At 43.3% G+C, this 18,280-nt stretch overlaps 1 protein-coding gene across 3 annotated transcripts in view; it reads left to right on the top strand.

Moving 5' to 3' along the window:
- The window catches only part of sytl5 (synaptotagmin-like 5), a 46,390-nt gene that overhangs the window by 7,624 nt on the left and 20,486 nt on the right, over window positions 1-18,280 (top strand). For all 3 annotated transcript variants that reach the window (XM_037110803.1, XM_037110804.1, XM_037110802.1), the window contains exons 2-3: window positions 16,689-17,011; window positions 17,104-17,319. In XM_037110803.1, the coding sequence (XP_036966698.1) occupies window positions 16,893-17,011; window positions 17,104-17,319 (335 nt within the window). In that variant the 5' untranslated portion in view covers window positions 16,689-16,892. The remainder of the gene's footprint in view (window positions 1-16,688; window positions 17,012-17,103; window positions 17,320-18,280) is intronic.

Here is an 18,280-nt window from a genome sequence, read left to right as displayed (position 1 = left end):
CGTCATCCTTGTCACGGTTTTATAGACGGTGCCTTATTGGAGAACTGTTCAGAGGAAGCAGCTAATTGCAGAGTCCAAGTTTTCTGGAGCATCTGTGAACTTTAAACAGAGACTTTGGCCTACGTGAGGATTCATTAATTGTGTCTGGTGGTGCTGAAACACAGATCAGGATGCCCTTTCTGTCAAAATGCTGTGCCCTCCAAATACTGGTGCTGTTTATTTTACAGATGCAGTTGTTTTGGCTAAAAGCCAGCGTGTGGGATGCCGAGCGTCCGCCTGTACGACTGAACCTTTTGTTTCTCCGTATTTGAGTGAATATCATAATCAACTAAAAGCCCCTCATCACCAGCATCCTCAGCCAGTAGACTCCCTCGAGATCAAAAGCCTGTGGTAAAAGCTTGACAAGTGTATGCCTCCACAAGCTTTTTTCACCTGAGACTGACGACAGACACCTTTCAGACTGTTTTCTGGGGGCCTACCTGTCTAAAACAGCAGTTGTTCTTTTCTTTGCTGTGAGATATTTCTCAATCGATCTGTCCTTGTGGCTCTGCCAGGCTGAGCTCAGACGCCACTCTGTCCTTCAAACACCGAATTTCATTGTGCATCTGTCTCGTCCGCGTTCCAGTGAGGCTGATGTACCAGCACAGAGTGCAATCAAACAGAAACTACAATGTAGCCGATCTTTAAAATGATCAGAATACATCAACGTCCACTCAGCTTCAAGTTGCACATGATGTTCAGTTGTTAGACTGTGATTAATGGCAACACCACTCGAAGCGCACACAAGCACTGCCAGATGATTCCCTCCTCTCCATTATCCGCCAGTGTAGAAGATAAAGTGCGGTAACGTGTGGCAGCTAGCAGCAGTTAAACAGGAATGCTATGTGCTATGAAATATTCAGCCATGTTAGCGAAAGGAGAGCGAGCTGTTTATAACCCGGACGTCTCTCTGTGAAGAAGCAGAAGAAGCAGCAGCAGCAGCAGCGGCAGCAGGGGCCAAGACCGAAACTGGGTTAATGAGATCCAGCCTCGATCTAACAAACCTCTCGTGCCTTCTTCTTTAACGCCCGTAGTAACAGCACATATATCTCCAACGCGTCTGAAACCAAAAAGGGCTCTGCTGTGAGAAGTTGTCCTGAAAGGTGCGCGTCATGAAAGATCAGCGACACACATAGTCTGTCTTTTACCATCACATCTTTTTATCTGTTGATTACCTCTGTAAATATCTGTGTCCTACGTCTTTGTCTTTTCTTCAGGGGGAATGTGTTCTATTAATGTGATTCCCTACAGCAAGAGATTTCACTTTAATCTGTCACGAATATGTGTGTGTTTATCCAACAACCAGACTGCCTGCACTTGAACCGTCTCACAGTTTCTTACAGTGCCAGATCTGTGGAGTAGACAGCAGACTGTGGTTTGAAATCTGCTGTTTTCCAGTTTTGGCTGAATAAATTGGCCTGTTTTCACACTGCGGAGGATCCGATTATACCGAGGTCAGAGGGATCAAGGGTCACCGCTTGTCATTGACATCTCCGTCAAATGCCACACAGGAACTCTTCTCTTGTAATTAATCACATTAAGAAGCAAACAAGTGGATTTATCACGGGGTGTGTTGGAAAGTGGAGGCAGGGGCTGAGGAGGAGAAAAGGAGGATAGTTACAGGAGCCAGGCATTCAGAAGTGGATTTGAATTATTAGGATTTTGTTCTGCAGTGCAAATAGAAACATAAGGGCAACATAGAGAGAACAAATGGATGATTATTCTCATTTGTGTCAGAGTTCTGTGTTATTCTAGGAGGATAATTGTCTTTACGATATGATTTTCCTTTGCTAACGTCATCCTTCATACCAAGAGGTTGTGATATTATCAAGGGTGCAGTTGGTTTGCTTCTCATTAGCTGTGGTTACATGAACAATATTACTTCAATCCAATTTACATCACTCTGATTCGATTACGTGCCCCCAAGCATTTATCATGCTGCGTATATCAGAATATGATGTTCTCTGTGTAGTCTGACAGAAATGTAACTGAAGAAGAAGAAGAATGATCGAAGTCTGATACCTAGCACTGTCTTTCCCCGAAGCAATGCCGCCTCATGTTAGCCCCACAGGAGAACAACATTAAAACCACCTGCACTACATACATGGACATAAAACCTACGAGGTGATATGTGGTGAATGGCTTTGGGATTTTGGCAGTGGATCCTCTGGGTCCTCTGAGTTAGGGGCCGGATCGGAATGTTCTGCTAGTCCCACAACATTTGGCGGACTGGTCAACGCCTTGGGGGTTTTTGTGGTGTGTCAGATTGCGCCGTCCTGCTGTGGGGAGCCACTGCCATTGGGGAGTGCTGGCTGCCACGAGTGGATGTATCTGGTCCACGAAGGCGTTTGGATTGATGACGCGTGTCACTTGACACAAGGTTTTAACGAGATGATCAATGTTATTTACTTCTGTTGGTAGTTTTAATGTTATGGCTGATCAGTGTATATGTCCCAACCAGAAAGAAACAATCAGATTCAGCATTTACATGTTTGTTTACGAGGTAATTAGGTGCTAATATTTCCAACATTGATCTTAATGAAATATCTCAAATACTATGAAATAGATTTCTGCCACTGGGCATACAGTGGTGAGGCCTACAGGGTGAAATGCGGTAAATGCCGTGATCTCCTGATCTTTCATCTCCTGTGGTTATAGACAGAATACCTGCAAAACTATTTATATTCTAATCAGCCTCATCTGTGTTTTGTGCTAATTAGCAAATCTTTGAAATCATCTGCTAACGATCAGCATGTTACTGTGGCACCATCACTGTGAGCATGATAGCATGATGACGTCAGTGCCACCATGACTAAATCAGAGCTGCTAGCTTGCCTGTAGGTCCTGATGCCAGACAGTCACTTTACGAACTGAGCCCTGATTTTAACCCTAAACTAGTCACCGCAGACTCATTTCAGAGTGGGGCATGATTTAAGTCACTTCGGTTGTTGTCTGACATTTGTCAGACGGGTGCTTGCTAGTCTCATGGCGTGCACCAAGGCTGCAAAAACTGGACATTTTCCTCGAAGCAGCCCTAAAAATGTTGCATTTATTCCAGAAAGTATCTGCTTTATGCAACAGTGAACACAATTCTCTGGCTCTGTGTTTTATCCTCTCTATGTGCAGAACATCTTGAGCTCTCTCTTTTGTATTTCTCACACGCCAGGGTTGGTTTTATGCTGTGCTATGCTGACTTCCAGAAAGATGAGAAACAAATCTTTGAAGGTCATCACTGACCACCTGATTGTCCTTTTCCTCTTGAGGAACAGATCTGCTTTCCTCTTCCTGGTAGTCCTTCATGTCACCAGTTTCACATAACATAACCAAACCAGTCCTCCATTAACCATCTCCGGCTCTGCTGCTCTGTTCAGAGGAGTGGCAGCCTTTTCCTGAGCCCACGCCGCCCTCTCCTCTTAATTAGCGGGTGAAATGACACAAACAACCTTTCAATGCGAGGACAATAAGCAGCAGTCTGATAAGAACAATGCAGGAGAGTTCAGTAAAGGTGACAACGGACGAGCAGAAAACAAAAGGAGTGCTGCTGACAGGAGGCTGTGGGTAAGGTTTTTACAGGCACTAACTCTGTTGGTTTGTTTTTTCCTATTTTCTGCTTCATTGAGCCCAGCAGGAGACTGAGGAGGCCTGCAGGCCTGATAGGTCATTACTGATGAAGGCTCCTCTGAGGGTTGTAATATTACGGTGGCTGTGGCATGTGTGCTTCATGGCTGGAGGGCCAGCATTTTAAGCATTAGTCATGGTTGGGCAGGAATTGCTCTAAACAATGGTGCTGGTCAAACAGAGAGGCATGTGATCTAAAAACAACTCTGACAGTGGTGGAGGAAATATTGATAGCACAATGTCCAAGTGTAAAAATGGTGACAACAATCAAATGGTAATAATTTTCCTATTATAGATTTCACTATTAACGGATAAAGTAGCAAGACAAAACGAGGTAAAAGTAAGAACAAAAGAAAGAGTTCAGAGTCTGTTCTTTTATGGACAACTTTTGCCACCTCTGGTTGTGTGCATGTAAACTTCGATGTCATCTCTTCGCTTGTTATTTCTTTGTTTTGTAATTTCTGTTTGTTTCACCTTGTATATCATTACCTGGGTATAGTTGCTTTATATACTGTGATGAATATATACTGGATATTGTCTGGTTTTTTTCTAAGAGCTCCCCAAACTATTTTTATCTTTTGTGCAACCAGTCATCTCTTTTTTTTCTTTCTTCCTTTTAGTCTCCGCACAATTTCTTCTGTCAGGTTTCGTATCATTAAACGGGTGCAACACCGTGAATGCCTTTCAGGAGAGACTGTCAGAAAGTGTGTGATGTCCTCCCCATTTGGACGATTATCATGTCACGTCCCTCTCTATGACAGCCTCCTTTTTCGTCCCAGCTTCAAGTGTGGCCGTTGGAAAAAAAGCTTTCAACACTTTCGGCCTTCAGACACATGAACTACTGTGTTTCGTGGATACCTCGACCTTTACAAAGTCCTTCCTCTGTCCTGCACTAACACTCATTTTGAGCATTAAAAATTTGTTGACGGCCAGTTTAGAGACAGATCAGAGGACTGGCTTCCGCTCTGGTGGAAGCTATCTTTCTGTCAGCCTCCCCCGCCCTCCCTGTGGACTCATAATCACAGACAAAATGCCAAATCTTGCCAGGACAGAATGCTAGTCATCATTATGCAAAGTGTCAGGCTTGATGGAGGTGAGTTATTCATATTGGTGTCTAATGTCGCTTCATCACCTTTGAGTCAGCCGAGTAATTAAGGTTTCAAATTGGATTCTGATTGACAAACCATGATGGCCTGTGTCTCTGCTGAGTTCGGTGGATGAGGAGAAGTGACGGGAACATTTTCAGACAGGTCCTCACTTGATTGGCAGCGACACGGACAGTGTGTCTGACAGGTTTCCAGGCGGAGAGAGAGGGTCATTAGTATGTTATCTGCCCTGAGGTGTTTTGTGTATGTGTGTGTGTTTGTCGGAGACAGACACTGCAAGGAAAAGACAGACAGAGACAGACGGAGAGGTCACCACCTAAATGAAAAGTAGACTGAGGCAGAGATGCTTTCCACTCAGACAAACGCGTCATGTATCACTGAATGTGCCGTCTCCTCACCGCTAGAATGCATCCAGTGCATCCTCCCAGAAGCCTCTCCTGTTTCCTCCCCCCAGCATGCCAGATCTCATCTGGAGCTTCCTGTGAAGACAATGGCCGCCTATCGATTTCACCTCGCTGCAAACACAGGTCCACATCCGATCCTCAGGAAGTGGATTACATGCAGGGAGATACCCAGCTGAGATTGCGGGATAAATCTGATTTGCTTCATTTCCTTTAAGTTGAGATAAGCTGAGCGAGCTGGAAACCATTTTGAGAAATGACAGCATCCACATGGATTGTTGTTGCATGAGACAGACGCTGTGTGCTCTCTTACTGCTTTATCAAGAGCGCTCTCAGTCTGTTTGTAAAAGTCTCTACTGGTAAATTTGATCTGGGTTTTATGTGCAGCAGCAGTCTGCTCTGTGAGCTCTCCATCTTGTCCTCTTACTTGTAAAAGCAATTGAATTTTATGTCTGCTGACGATTGTCATACCTTGATCACCACTACATCTGTCATTGCACTGATATTTCCCCCAGGAGTGAGTTAGGCCATATAACACCCTGCCTGGCTCTAAAGTCCAGTTTGTTCTGCTGTCTCGTGCGATTTCTCCTTTCTCTGAAGGCAACAGACAATAATGGTGGCTTTGACTCATGGAGCATCTTTTGGGGGCTGTAAACGCAGGGTTCCTTCCATTCCAGTTCTGCATTTGTGCAGCAGGTAATGAAAACTGGATGATTATTATCTTTGCATGAAAAGGAAAAATATCTCAAACCAGAATACAGCAGTAAACAAGGAATTGAATTAATACAGTGAATCGGGACATCAGTGTGATAGATATATCTGGTTTGTGTTTGAAGCTTTCAGTACTTACTAAACATAGACTGTGGATATAGATGTGATACAGAACACCTCATTAAACACTCAAGACCAATACATGAAGTATTAAAGCTGCATTCATCTAAATTTATGTGTTAAATCAGTCTTGCCAGCATTATTGTTTTAACTTTGTACTCCTTCCACATTAATACACATTTGGTTGTCTGGTGAGTGTTGACGGCAGCAGGATAGTGTTTGTCGTGCTTTTTTTGGTTTTAATTTTCCATAACAACAGAACAATAAGAGAACCAAATTAACTCACGACTTGTATGTTAATGTGATGTGTACAAACAAGTCTGTAATTGGTGAAGGTATCATAACTCACATTTGGCATGAGTGTGGCACATGCGTAAGTGTTGGGCGGTGATAAAGAGGTGAGAAGATGCAGTCTGGAAAGACAGTCCCTACTCGTTAGATCAGAATATGGTGAAACACAGGTAAAGTGGACTGAGTAGGCGATGTGAGATAGGATGCGGTAGGTTGGCGTCCCCCCTCTCAGTCTAGAACGGTGATCGGCGAGAATCACCAAGCTTGTCAGTTTAATGCCAGAGGGATCACTTGGTTTTATTGCCAGCTGTTTGTATTGATTCTCAAACGGAGCATTTCTGTTTGCCTCCTGGGCTCCTGGACCAGAGTTTTTTGTGAAGATAAGGACTCAGTCAATGGGAGTTGAGCTGTGGGTTTTGTGAGCACCGTCTCCTTGACAGAGGTCTGACAGTATTTTCTAGTATCTAGAAACATTTTAGCAGGCTGTTCACATAGAGGCTAGTAAAAAAAAACAAAAAACGAAGTTGTACGAAAGTGAAAATGTGAAACAATGATAGGTTCATTAACCCTAATTTCAGAGTTTATTATCTGCAATGTCTTTTTTTAATTATTATTATGGTCCTTAGACAAATGTAGTTGATGACCCCTGCCCAAGCACAGACAGTGTGGAGGGGCAGAGGGGTTGTTTGGTTGAAAATGTGAGTCTGCCCTGCCTGACTCATTGATCCTTTATCTGACGGAGGTTTGCACAGGTTAGAATCTATGACGCCGACCGTGGCTCTGAAATATCAGCTGTCTGACTGTGCTGTGTATTGATAAATCCATGGAGCGGTCTGTTGTGCTGAAGTAGCTGACAGATTTCTTAACTGCTCCTCTCATTCCCACCCTTTTATCTGATTTTATCTTGGAACTATAATATTCTCTAAATTATACCAATAAATACTCTCTAAGGATGTTTTTTTTTTTCCAGGGCCGATGAACAATATTTCAAACTGATATATAATTGCAGTAAACAAACTACAGTTTACCTAAGTACTGTACTTTCTGCTACCTTTTACATCCACTCCTCTACTACTAGTTACTTTGCAGTGTCAGATTATTCAGTGTCGGTAGGCTATTGCTCATGACATGTAACCAATCAGAGTGTGGTGGGCACCTGCACCTTACGTGTCCGTCACAGAAATGTGACGGACACGTAAGGGCTAAGATAAGAGTAGAAAACATGTCACAAGTTTTGTTTTGATACAAGTTCTTTGGAAATGATGCAGTTCAAGCACTTTTCAAGTGGAAATAATTTTGAAACTAAGGGTGAAGAATTCATAGAAGTGTTCACATATACCAGTCTAACCAAGCACAGCACTCACAATGGCATCACTTTGAGTGTTAAAGTAGTGGGGACATGTTTTTTCAGAGTCCAAAGTAAATGTGTAGTAGTAGTAGTAGTTTTTACTGTAGATGTTTGGTGTAACGTGGGAGTTGAACAGGTAAAGTGACACTCTGATGACACCAGCTAAAGTTCAAATCACCATTAGTCCCATAATCTCATTAGTCCACCCCGACTGTTAACAAACTAATATCAGTTGTGATGTCACAGTGTATGCCATGGCCCAGTTGATGAGTGTCGTTATTGACCTTTGTTGATGAATAATTAATGTTTCTCTACACTAGGAGCATGTCTGTCATTATGTGTGTGTGTGTGTGTGTGTGTGTGTGTGTGTGTGTGTGTGTGTGTGTGTGTGTGTGCGCGTGTGGATGTGTGTGTGTGTGTGCGTGCATGTGTGTGTGTGTGTTTGTGTGTGTGAGGACCATATAAACCCAGCGTTGGCAGAGGGAAGTGTGGGGCTGAGTTAAAGTGACCTGCTGTGTGCGGGTCACTGAAGACGCTCCCTGCCGATCATCATTACCGTCTGCTGCCTTCTGTGTGACATTAATGATTCAGGAGGAAAACATAAAGCATCCGGTAAATTACCCCTGAGGTATTAAGGCGTTATACATTAAGACACAAGAGGATGGTGCATTACAGACTGTTGGACCCACCAGCTTTGAAAAGAACCTTTCCCGACAGAGTAAGGGGTTAACAGCTCTCTCTTACATGGAACCGGCAATTTGTGTGAAATATTAATGACCTGGACACGCTGCTCTTCAGACCGTAGCCACTTCTGTCAACACTGTGCTGCCGAGTGTACATCCCAGAAAACGGAGCGCCTGGGGAAATTATATGGAAAAACACCAGCCTCCTATGAGATAACGAATCTGCTGATACAAGGCGAAGAGGCTGATGTGGGATTTACTCACCATCTATGAGGCAAAAAAAAAAAAATCAGATCTCTGACGTTTCTCGCCAGAATAAGGGGTGGAGCTGATGTGGAGGGTGATAAATTTTGAAGAGGATGGGAGATGACCCACATTTCTGCAGAAATACACACACCATGTAATGTTCTCTCGACCTTGTTCCTCCCACTTTAACTCGCTCACGGACAGGTTTTGTAACCACATGTACACAGAGTGAGGGGTGTAGTACGTTCAAGGCCTCTGCTGCTTAGACCAGATGAGAGATCAAAATGAAGTTCAGGAGTTAAGAGTGATCAAGAAGGAGAAATATGAGCTGTCTTTCTGTAACTGTCGCTTCTTGTGGCTTTTAACTAATAGTACGTCTCGCTTCTAAGTTTCACTTTGACACATGAAAAGAACTCAGTCTAATGCACTGCGTAGCAGTCAGGCACAGTTCACTGCTTTGAACATCAGCCTGATGCAGGTTGAGAGAATGTTTTCACCGCTGTGGAGCTTTTGATCATTTCACATGATCCTCATCAGCAGATGGAGTGCGCCCAGTTGTCATCGACCCGTCTTTGTGGTTCAAATGGATCTGGATGAGAAGCTGGTCGGGCCTTGTCCTCGTACAAGTAACATGATGAAATCTGTTTTGTTATGTAGGTTACTCTGAGATCAAACATATCAAATATAGCTGCGTTTTTGACATGCAGCTGCAGCGGCCGGCATCTCCTTCAATTATCTTTTTTACCTGATGTGTTTTTTTTATTACCTATACAGAAACATCCATTAGCATTCGATAAGAAAGTGCAGGTTTTGGTCGATCACCATCTACGCAACGTTTGACAACCCAGCCTGACCAGCCAGACGGCCCCAGGGAGGAGAGTGAAGACATCTAGGATGGCAGTCATGCTAATCAAGTTTTGTTTTAAGGCTGCTCCAGGCTACATGTGCATGCGCGGGAAAAGAAAACAGATAAACGGGACTCAGGCTGGACAAACAACATGAAGTAAGAGAACGGGTCCTGGATAAGCTGATGCATTCAACAGGCAGGACTAAAAGGAGAGGTGGACGAGCATTTTTTAATTGTTGGGATGTGTGTGTTCTTCCACTATTTATTCTTTTCTTTTCTACCTGTAGGCTGACGCGGTTCGTTGTTGTATGTGCGCTGTTATTTCATATTCCTCTTCATTTCCACATCATTGTTTGGTCTTGACGGTACAGTGCTTTTTTAAATTTGCGTTTGTGTGGTCAAAAAAGCTATTAGGGACCCCCAGAAGACCAGCAGCCACTTCCACTCTGTGGAGGCTAATGGGGTTCCATTAAAGATTCAAGATTAGAGTCCTTTTAAAGTGCGAAGGAAAAAGAAAAGGAAATGTGGACATCAACATTTCCTTGACAACTAAGAAAACTCTTATCTGGTGATGAAGTTCATGTGTAAATATCAAAAGCTCTGGAACGGCTGCTAAATAGACTGTAAAGTTGGATATTTTTGTCTATATCTTGTTTATTCAAGGTTATCTACTAAACAGACCTTATGGTGAGATTGTTGTTCGAACAACAGTTTTATTGTTTTCTATTAGATTTTGCCTCCATTTCCCTTATTGTGATATACTGGAAAGTATCTACATCATAAACATGATAATGAACCATACTGCTCAGTATTCATTCTATCCTAAATTGCTTTGCAGTTCTGTATCTAGTCCATGAGTGATGTTTCTTTTCCCATAATCTCCTCAGTCAGGATTATATTTTTCTCCTGTTTTCTTGCCCGACACCAGAACTACATTTGGGAATAAAGAATGAAACAGACGGAGGCAGAGATAAAGGGGATGCTCCTCTCGTTTGCTACTTTCCATCACGAGTTAGCTTGGACGTGGGTGTATACGCAGACAAATATTATATAATGAGCAACTTAATGCTCAAGCAGCCACATCACGTCTACAAAGACTTCCAGTTACACCAGTGCAGAGTTCCAGTTATTTTCAAGCTTTAAGAGGTCTGACCATCACAGCTTTTACTTAGATTGTTCTGTATTATGTTACAATTATAATGCATTACGGGAGTGTTGGCCTAGAGATTGAGGTACAGCACAATATAACAATACAGTAACCTTAAAGTGATCACGGAGGTAACCATCTCTGTGATGTAGTGTGGACAAAGCTTTATTTTAAAGTGTCAAGCTGGGGTTATTTGATACTTTTCATATCATACAAAATCCCATGAAAAGACCAAAACAAACGACGTGCTCGTCTCGGAATAACGTTCCTACATCGTCAGTGGTTCTAAGCACCAGGCCCATTAATTACTAGTGAACACATTACCTCTTTAACAGGGCTCAGTGACTTCCTTAAAAAGGCAGTTCCACCAATTTCACACAATACAAAAACAAACAGGTTTTCGTAATGTGGTGTTTGCAGGTCTTGGGAATGTCTGCAGCGTGTGTGAAAAAGTAGTACGAAGCCATTTGTGGCTCCGGAGGAAGCTGCATGTAAGCCCATGAATTGTCTCCAGTGATGTCACTCTGTGGCTTCTGAGTGGCAGTTTCATTCTGGGTAATATATATGCATTATATATTACCCAGAATGAACATAGCATTATGTTTTATCACTGTTGGACCGATTATGGACAGTTTAAAACAAATGATCAGAATCAAAGTCTATATATTTTGTATCCACTCATTCTTCCTCTAATTGATTAAAGCTATTTACAGTCCCAGTGTTGTCGTAAAGGAACAGGTACCCCAGTGCGGCAGTTTGGCCCGGTGCTTTTTTTTTTTTCATAGCTTTTGAACAACAGTGGCGGTTTATGATGCAGAGAAATAAGCTTTATCAAGCCTGAGGCTACACAGACAATGGAAACAGGATGTACTGTTGTATGTACTGTTTTTGAACTTTAGAGGGGATTTGTTGACAATAATCACTAAAATCACCAAAATATCACAGACTTATCCTTAAAGCCTTGCTGAGCTTCTGTTACTGGCAGGGCGTCTGTTTGCTGAGCGCTTCATCCAAAGCCAAACATGAGCTGGAGCCAAACCTGGAGCTTGTTGCAATGTCAGAGCATAATCAAATAAAATGAGTCAGCCTACACTGTAAACCCCCGTCAGACTATTTACATTCGATGGCTTTCCTTGAACTAAGCACAGATGAGAGTATTTAAGGGCTGGAGCTGTGACCTTGTTTTTTGACTTTTCACCCATTATGTCTCTTCCTCTGTCTGCCCGCTGAATTTACAGCAATGACTAGCTTTTATGTGCGTTTCTCATCCATGTCTACTTTGCTCTTCTGCCAAATGGAAGCCCAGAGGCTCCCAGCACACCTGTGGTCTTTAATTGGCAGATTGATTTTGCTGTCTGTGAGCCCGGCCACCTGCAGCAAACACCCAACTGACTGGTGGTAAAATGCCACACGGCTCCCAAACACCAGGCAGACCACAGTGTGGCTTTGTGACCGGTGGAGCCCAGACTCTGTGAAAAATGGTCCATTATGTGTTTTAGCAGCATGAATTTTGAATGGGGGAGAAGATGAAAACCTTCCCCAACAGTGTGCCGAGAAAAAGCAGTGAGTCACCGTGCTCTCCTTCAGGGCCACGTTATTAGCGAGTGCGTTTCCTCAAAGTTTTTTTTTTTTTTTTTTTTTAACCATCTCCTCGCTCGTTGTTTGCTCAGGACAGAACCAGCAGCAGTGGGAATGCGAGCCGTGTGTGTACTCAGGGAGGGCTGCGTCAGGCCACCACACCTGCGGCAGCACACAATACAACCTCTGATACGGTGTTGTGCTCTCACATCACGACTGTAATTTGATAGAGGCTCGGCCAAATATTGGTTTCACTTTATTGATGTTGTTGTCATGTGTGCCTGGTAGCTCCAGAGTGTCATGCGGCACAGTTGCTTGGCTGCCAGAAGTTGCTATAGACGTGACTGCACGTACACACAGTTTATTAGACCGAGCCGTGACCGACTCGGTCACTACTAACAGTGCGGTGGTAACTTCTGCATTAAAATGTACTGACTTTACATTTGTTATGTATTTTGTTATACATTATCGCAAATGTTTCCATCACTTTTCAAGCCCAGAAAAATCCCTAAGTTTTGCACAGGGTCAGGGTGCGTTTCATTTGGTCACCTCGAGTCTGAGAGCCCTTTCACACTGGATGGGAAACACCCACTAACATCATCTCTCTTTAATGTGAATGGGTTCAATCTGTGTTCACTCCCACGTTAAATAACTCTGCAGTAGTCACAGGAGTTTATTGTCTTCACCTCCGATAAGCGCTGAGTTTGAAAGAAAAAAAAGTATATGTTATTAGGTTATTAGGGCTGTTGGTCAATTAAAAATATTTGATTATGATTAATCACATGATTGTCCCGTTACATCATGAGTAATCGCAAATTAAACAACTTTTTTAATCTGCTCTAAATGTGCCCAAAAGGGATCATTTTAAAGTTTTTAATACTCTTATCAACATGGGAGTGGCTAAATATGCTTACTTTATGCAAATATATGTCTATTATTATTTCATTAATCCAAAACAATGACAAATACTGTCCAGAATATTCTCCAGAATAACCTCAATGGTACTTCGTGTTAAAAAAAACTCAACAACGCAAACACAACAAGCAACAACAGGTGGGCACACTGACCTGAATGTAACATTCCTTAGTGATACTTACACAATGTAGTGTCCAGCTTTACACTTGTAAAGGTTAACTAAACAATGTTAATCAGCCTGCAAGCTGATTAACATTGTTACATTAGCGAGGGGGAGGAGGTCTCTCTGCGTCAGCTGGGTCTTTGGCCAGCAAGGCGTGGTATTTGGTATTTGGGTATTTCAGACCCAACATACTACGATGGAAACTCAGTTCTTCACATTGACAGTAAATGTAAAGAGATTTGTGCTTGTCGAAAAAAAAATCATCTGGCAGAGCCTTTCCTTTATCCATTTCTGCTTAAGGAGGTTTGTTTCTGCTCTCCATCCTCAACTTTACTGCTGCATCTCTTCCTCTTTCCCAAAGTACAAGGCTGGACAAAGGGGTCATAACCTGTGTTTAAAAAGTTTCCATCGTTGGTATCTCCCTCACTGAGCCCTGTTCGTTACTACACATGTGAGGATGTGAGATGGCAAAGAAGTGATTCCGTTATCAGCGTCAGAAAAAACAATGCTTCTACTTTTTTTTCTTCTTTTTTTTCTTTTTTTTGAAGGTGTTCTTTTGGATGTAAGTCTGTAGAGGTATATAATCTGCAGCCTTCCGCTCTTCCTTGTTTTTAGATGATGAACGTGACACGTGGCAAACAGAGAGTGACGAAGGAAGTCAACAAATGCGACTTAAAGTCATGTAGATTGATTTTCATTGGCAGTGGTGGTTGCTTAACAATGAAGACAACAGCTCCCACGATCTTCTTACATCTTTTGTTTTGTTTTGATATTGTGCATTTAAGAAGGTTCTTCAAATTCAGCAGTTTTCTGTTGAAATTGCAGGTCTTGGGTCAGTTATTTTGACATTCTCTTTTGAGGTTGTAGTTTGTGCCTTTGTTCCTATTCATGGTCCCCAGAGGATGTCCCTGACAGATAGTCATCAGCCTGTTAGCGGCGTCATTGTGGGCCTTTCATGATGCTGACATTAGCCTTCAGCTCAAAGCAGCACTGTGCCTAAACCGAGCCTCCGGAGCCTCTGGCATGACTATCTTATTCTTAGAGAGATCACAGTCAGTGCATATTTCAGTGACGCATGCACGCATATCGTGTCTGCATTCAGTGGTTACAACTTTTCAGGCAGCCTTATCGTAATTTCCACTCTTAAATCCTCACCTCACATCTTTAAGGTGTCTTTATTGGCTACAGTACAGCTGCAGTTCGCATTAACACGCTATAATCACTGATGTTGTGGTGTGTCTTTGGTTGCAAATGGAGTCGAGACGATGTCGGCTGGTTCATTAGTGCTAATTCATGTAAAGTGAAGGGAAGAAGCGGGAGAAGAAAGGATGAGGATGAAAGAGACGGTAATGAATAGTGAGTGAAGGAGGCTGGTGTGGGCCTATGCAGATCCTTCCACTCCATTCAATTTTTATTTCTCGACTTCATTTACACAAGCTCGGGCAGAAATCTGTCCATCTCCTCGGAGTCTCATATAACTCTGTATTTATTAGTTTCTGATCTTTGTGGAGAGTTTTATTGACGCCATGGAAAGCTATTTCTGTGCAAATCAGGTTATACACAGCAGTTTACTTTTATCAGGCATTGCAGCGAGATTGAGTGTTGTGTGTGTGTGTGTGTGTGTGTGTGTGTGCTCGTGTGTGTGTGTGTTCATGTAAAGCATTCAAATCTCATCATTTCCCAGAGTAACAGCGACATCAGACGAAATCAGATCTACTAAGCATTTCCACGGCACAGCTGGCAGTGACATTCTTGCTGCTTTATCCCGTCACCCCGTGGACCATTTATCATAATTTAAGAGGACCGTCCGTCATGTGGTAGAGCCATTTATCATCGGGTTGCCGTTTCAAACCCTGGCCTGGCTTCTCCTGTCAGTATGTGATTGTTTTGGATGTTTTAGCCAGATACTGACCTCGAAACTGCACATGACCAATGTGAAAGAATAAGGATAGTACAGCCATGCTAGCAGCTCAACTTAGGAACAGTGGTGCTTTGAGCTAAATGCTAATATTAGCATGCCAACATGTTTAGAATGACAATGCCACCATACTGATGTTAGCATGCACATATTTGCAAGTACAGTGGAGGCTGATGGGATCGTCATTAATTAATTAAGTTTGAGTTGACAAATAGACATATGGGGGATATTATTATGGTTATTAATAATAATGATAATATTGATAATGATAAGATTGAGGTTTCTTTGTGGCCACACTGAGACTGTCAGTGGTCCTACATGCCCCCCCCCATGACAAAGTTCTGGGGGCACTACTGGTTATGGATTTCTCCACCAGATGACATGGCATTACAGTCTGGACCAAAGTGGAAGTCTGATGTGGCTCAGGGGGGAGAGCCAGCGTCTTGTTATCGGAAGCTCACTGGTTCAATATCCTCGGTCTGCATGTCGAAGAGTACTTGGGCAATATACTGAACCCCAAAACTCCTAATGTGCTGGTCAGCACCTTGCATGGCAGCCACCACCATCAGTGTATGAATGTATGTATGAAGTACTTTGGTAAATATATATAAATAAATATAAAATAAAATGTAAATTTATGTTGGCGTCCCTTCAGCCATGCGCACGGCTAAAGTCACTCTCTGTGTACAAAAGCAGCTGCCAAATGAATATGGAATAAGATGTCCAGGTAATTAGCGGCAGACCTGTCAGGGAAAGATAGAGCTCTGCTAATAGAATTTGAGAAATGTGGGTGTCGTAATCTGAGCGTCAGGCTCGGAGCCTAATTGGGAGGCTGTTAAGCCGCCGTGGAGTCATCAAATGTCTATCAGTTACTTGTGCTTTTGAAACCTGGAGATTCGTCATTGTGTTCTAATTAACACTTTTTACGCTGGCCAGAAGACGACCACGACTGAGTCACTGTATGGCTGGAGGGTGTAACACTGCAGTCTGGAATCTTGCGCCGAGTAGAGACAGCGCATGTAACGGTCATGTTCATGTTCTTCAGATTCATCTGATAACGTATTTCCATTTTTTAAGTGACACCTCTCAGGACTTGTCTGTACAAATTTGCATAGATTGTGTAACCAGATGGAATATATGAACCACGTCATTTGTAGACTGTGTGCTACATTGGTTTCCTGTTGTGCACTGTCTGTCCATATCAAATATGATACATATCGTTAATGTGTATGTATAGAAAAGTGATTTGTTATACTGCGTAAATCATACAACAGAATTTGGTGGATCCCTTGTATAACTGAGCAGATGTTGTTGTTCTTATTTAGATTTTCCTGAATTCCATCTGTTTTTAGTTTTTCTTCCTGCCTACAGTGGGAAATGTTAAAAAAAAACAAACAAAACTGACACCTCGCCCGTATTTTGGAACCTCTTTGTCATTCTCATACCCATGCATACCTGCTGCAGCCTTCTGAGTGAACTCCTCTAGTTTGATGTCTGTACTGACTTATCAATGCCGATCATATTTGACTGACTTTCCCTTGTATCTGTTTCTTCTAGGCTTCCTGAGAGCGGTCACATCACACCAGCTTCCCCAGGAAACAGATGATTAGAGGAGGAAACACCGGAGGGAAGTTCATGCCAGTGCTTAAAGAACAACAACCAAACCGTTAGCAGAACTTCACAGACTGAAGAGAAGTGCGCAGCATAATGTAGTTCTTTGCTTGGCTGAATTCGTTGGCCGAGCGCAGACCGAGAGGACCGATGGAGCAGGTCGGGGAGGATCTGAACCTCTCCTTTCTGCTGGAACATGAACGAGAGATGATCCTGAAGGTGCTGCAGAAGGACGAGAAATTGAGGAAACGAGAGGAGAAGAGGATACGGTGGGGACCTCACTGTCATCATTTGAACTCGTGCACATTTCACACTGAGTTTTGTTAATAACCGCTGATGTTATCCTCGTTCTGTGCTGCAGGAAGCTGAAGAATGAGCTGCTGGAGATCAAACGAAAAGGTTCCCACCGGCCCCACGACCTGGGGGAGCGACAGTGCGCCCGCTGCCTGAAAGCGCTGGGCCTCATCTTCGACCGCGGAGATCTCTGCGAGGAGTGTCAGCTGCGCGTCTGCAACGACTGCCGGGTCAGACCTCCCAACACGCGCCAGTGGAGGTGCAACGTTTGTGCCAAGATCTCGTAAGTGCGATGCCTGCAGGGACCGAGAGAGGAATTAACTCCAGATGGTTTAGATTTGATGGGTAATGACACGACATCTGTCTCAGTTTGTCTGTGAGGGCCTCGGGTGTTTTCGGGCGCTTTGATCTCGAGGAAATAAACACCCGAAGGCCAAAAATTCAAACTAATCACTTAACACCTTTTTTGCAGAGCAGATGGTTTACGGTAGCATGTCATAGCAGGAAAAGCACAGGTGTATGGGAAAAAGGATGACACCGAAAGCGTCAGCGTGACTATATTGCGCCTTCCTGTCGTCACCAGCTGGGACGTTTCATTCAATTCCCAGCCTCTTCTTTTGTTCAAAAGTGAAATTAGCCTACATGTTTGGTTTTCAGGGAGCAGTAACAAGCCTTTCATTACCTTTCAGTCACTGCTCAGATGATCGCTGTTTCTAGACTAACGGGACCAGGTCTGTTCCACACCGACTCCCGGAGTGAACAATCAGAGACCGTCGCTGCCAGATCGTTTAAAACATGTTTGATATGTGCGACTGATGACATCACTCCTGTGTTGCCTGAGTGAGATAAAGGGTAGAAGCAAAATTGGTTTTCACTAAAACGCCACAGTTTTCACACCTTTAAATCACTTTTGTGCGCTATCAAGTCCTTTATGCTTCTCCATCGTGGGTCTCAACCAAACGTTTGTCTACTTTCTTTGGTCTTTTTTGGCGTAGATGCTATTTGAAGTGCAAGCCCGTGTTTGTTTTGGTGCAAGAAAACAAATCAATTGGCGTTCCAAAGAGATTTGCAGGGTCCACATACTGCCAGTGGTCACTGACCAGCGGCTCAGTGAGCTGTCAAGTGTTTTGGGGCAGTGCTGGCCTGAAGGTTAGAGAAGTGGGATTGTGACCGGGGGGATGCCGTTTCAGATCCACAGACTGGCAAGATAAATGTGGTTGGGGAAAGGGAAAGATGGTGCTTCC

The sequence above is a fragment of the Acanthopagrus latus genome, chromosome 9, assembly GCF_904848185.1.
Source record: "Acanthopagrus latus isolate v.2019 chromosome 9, fAcaLat1.1, whole genome shotgun sequence".
In the NCBI taxonomy this organism is placed as follows: domain Eukaryota; kingdom Metazoa; phylum Chordata; class Actinopteri; order Spariformes; family Sparidae; genus Acanthopagrus; species Acanthopagrus latus.
Note: the sequence above shows the minus strand (reverse complement) of the source record. Positions and strands in the feature narration are given on the sequence as shown.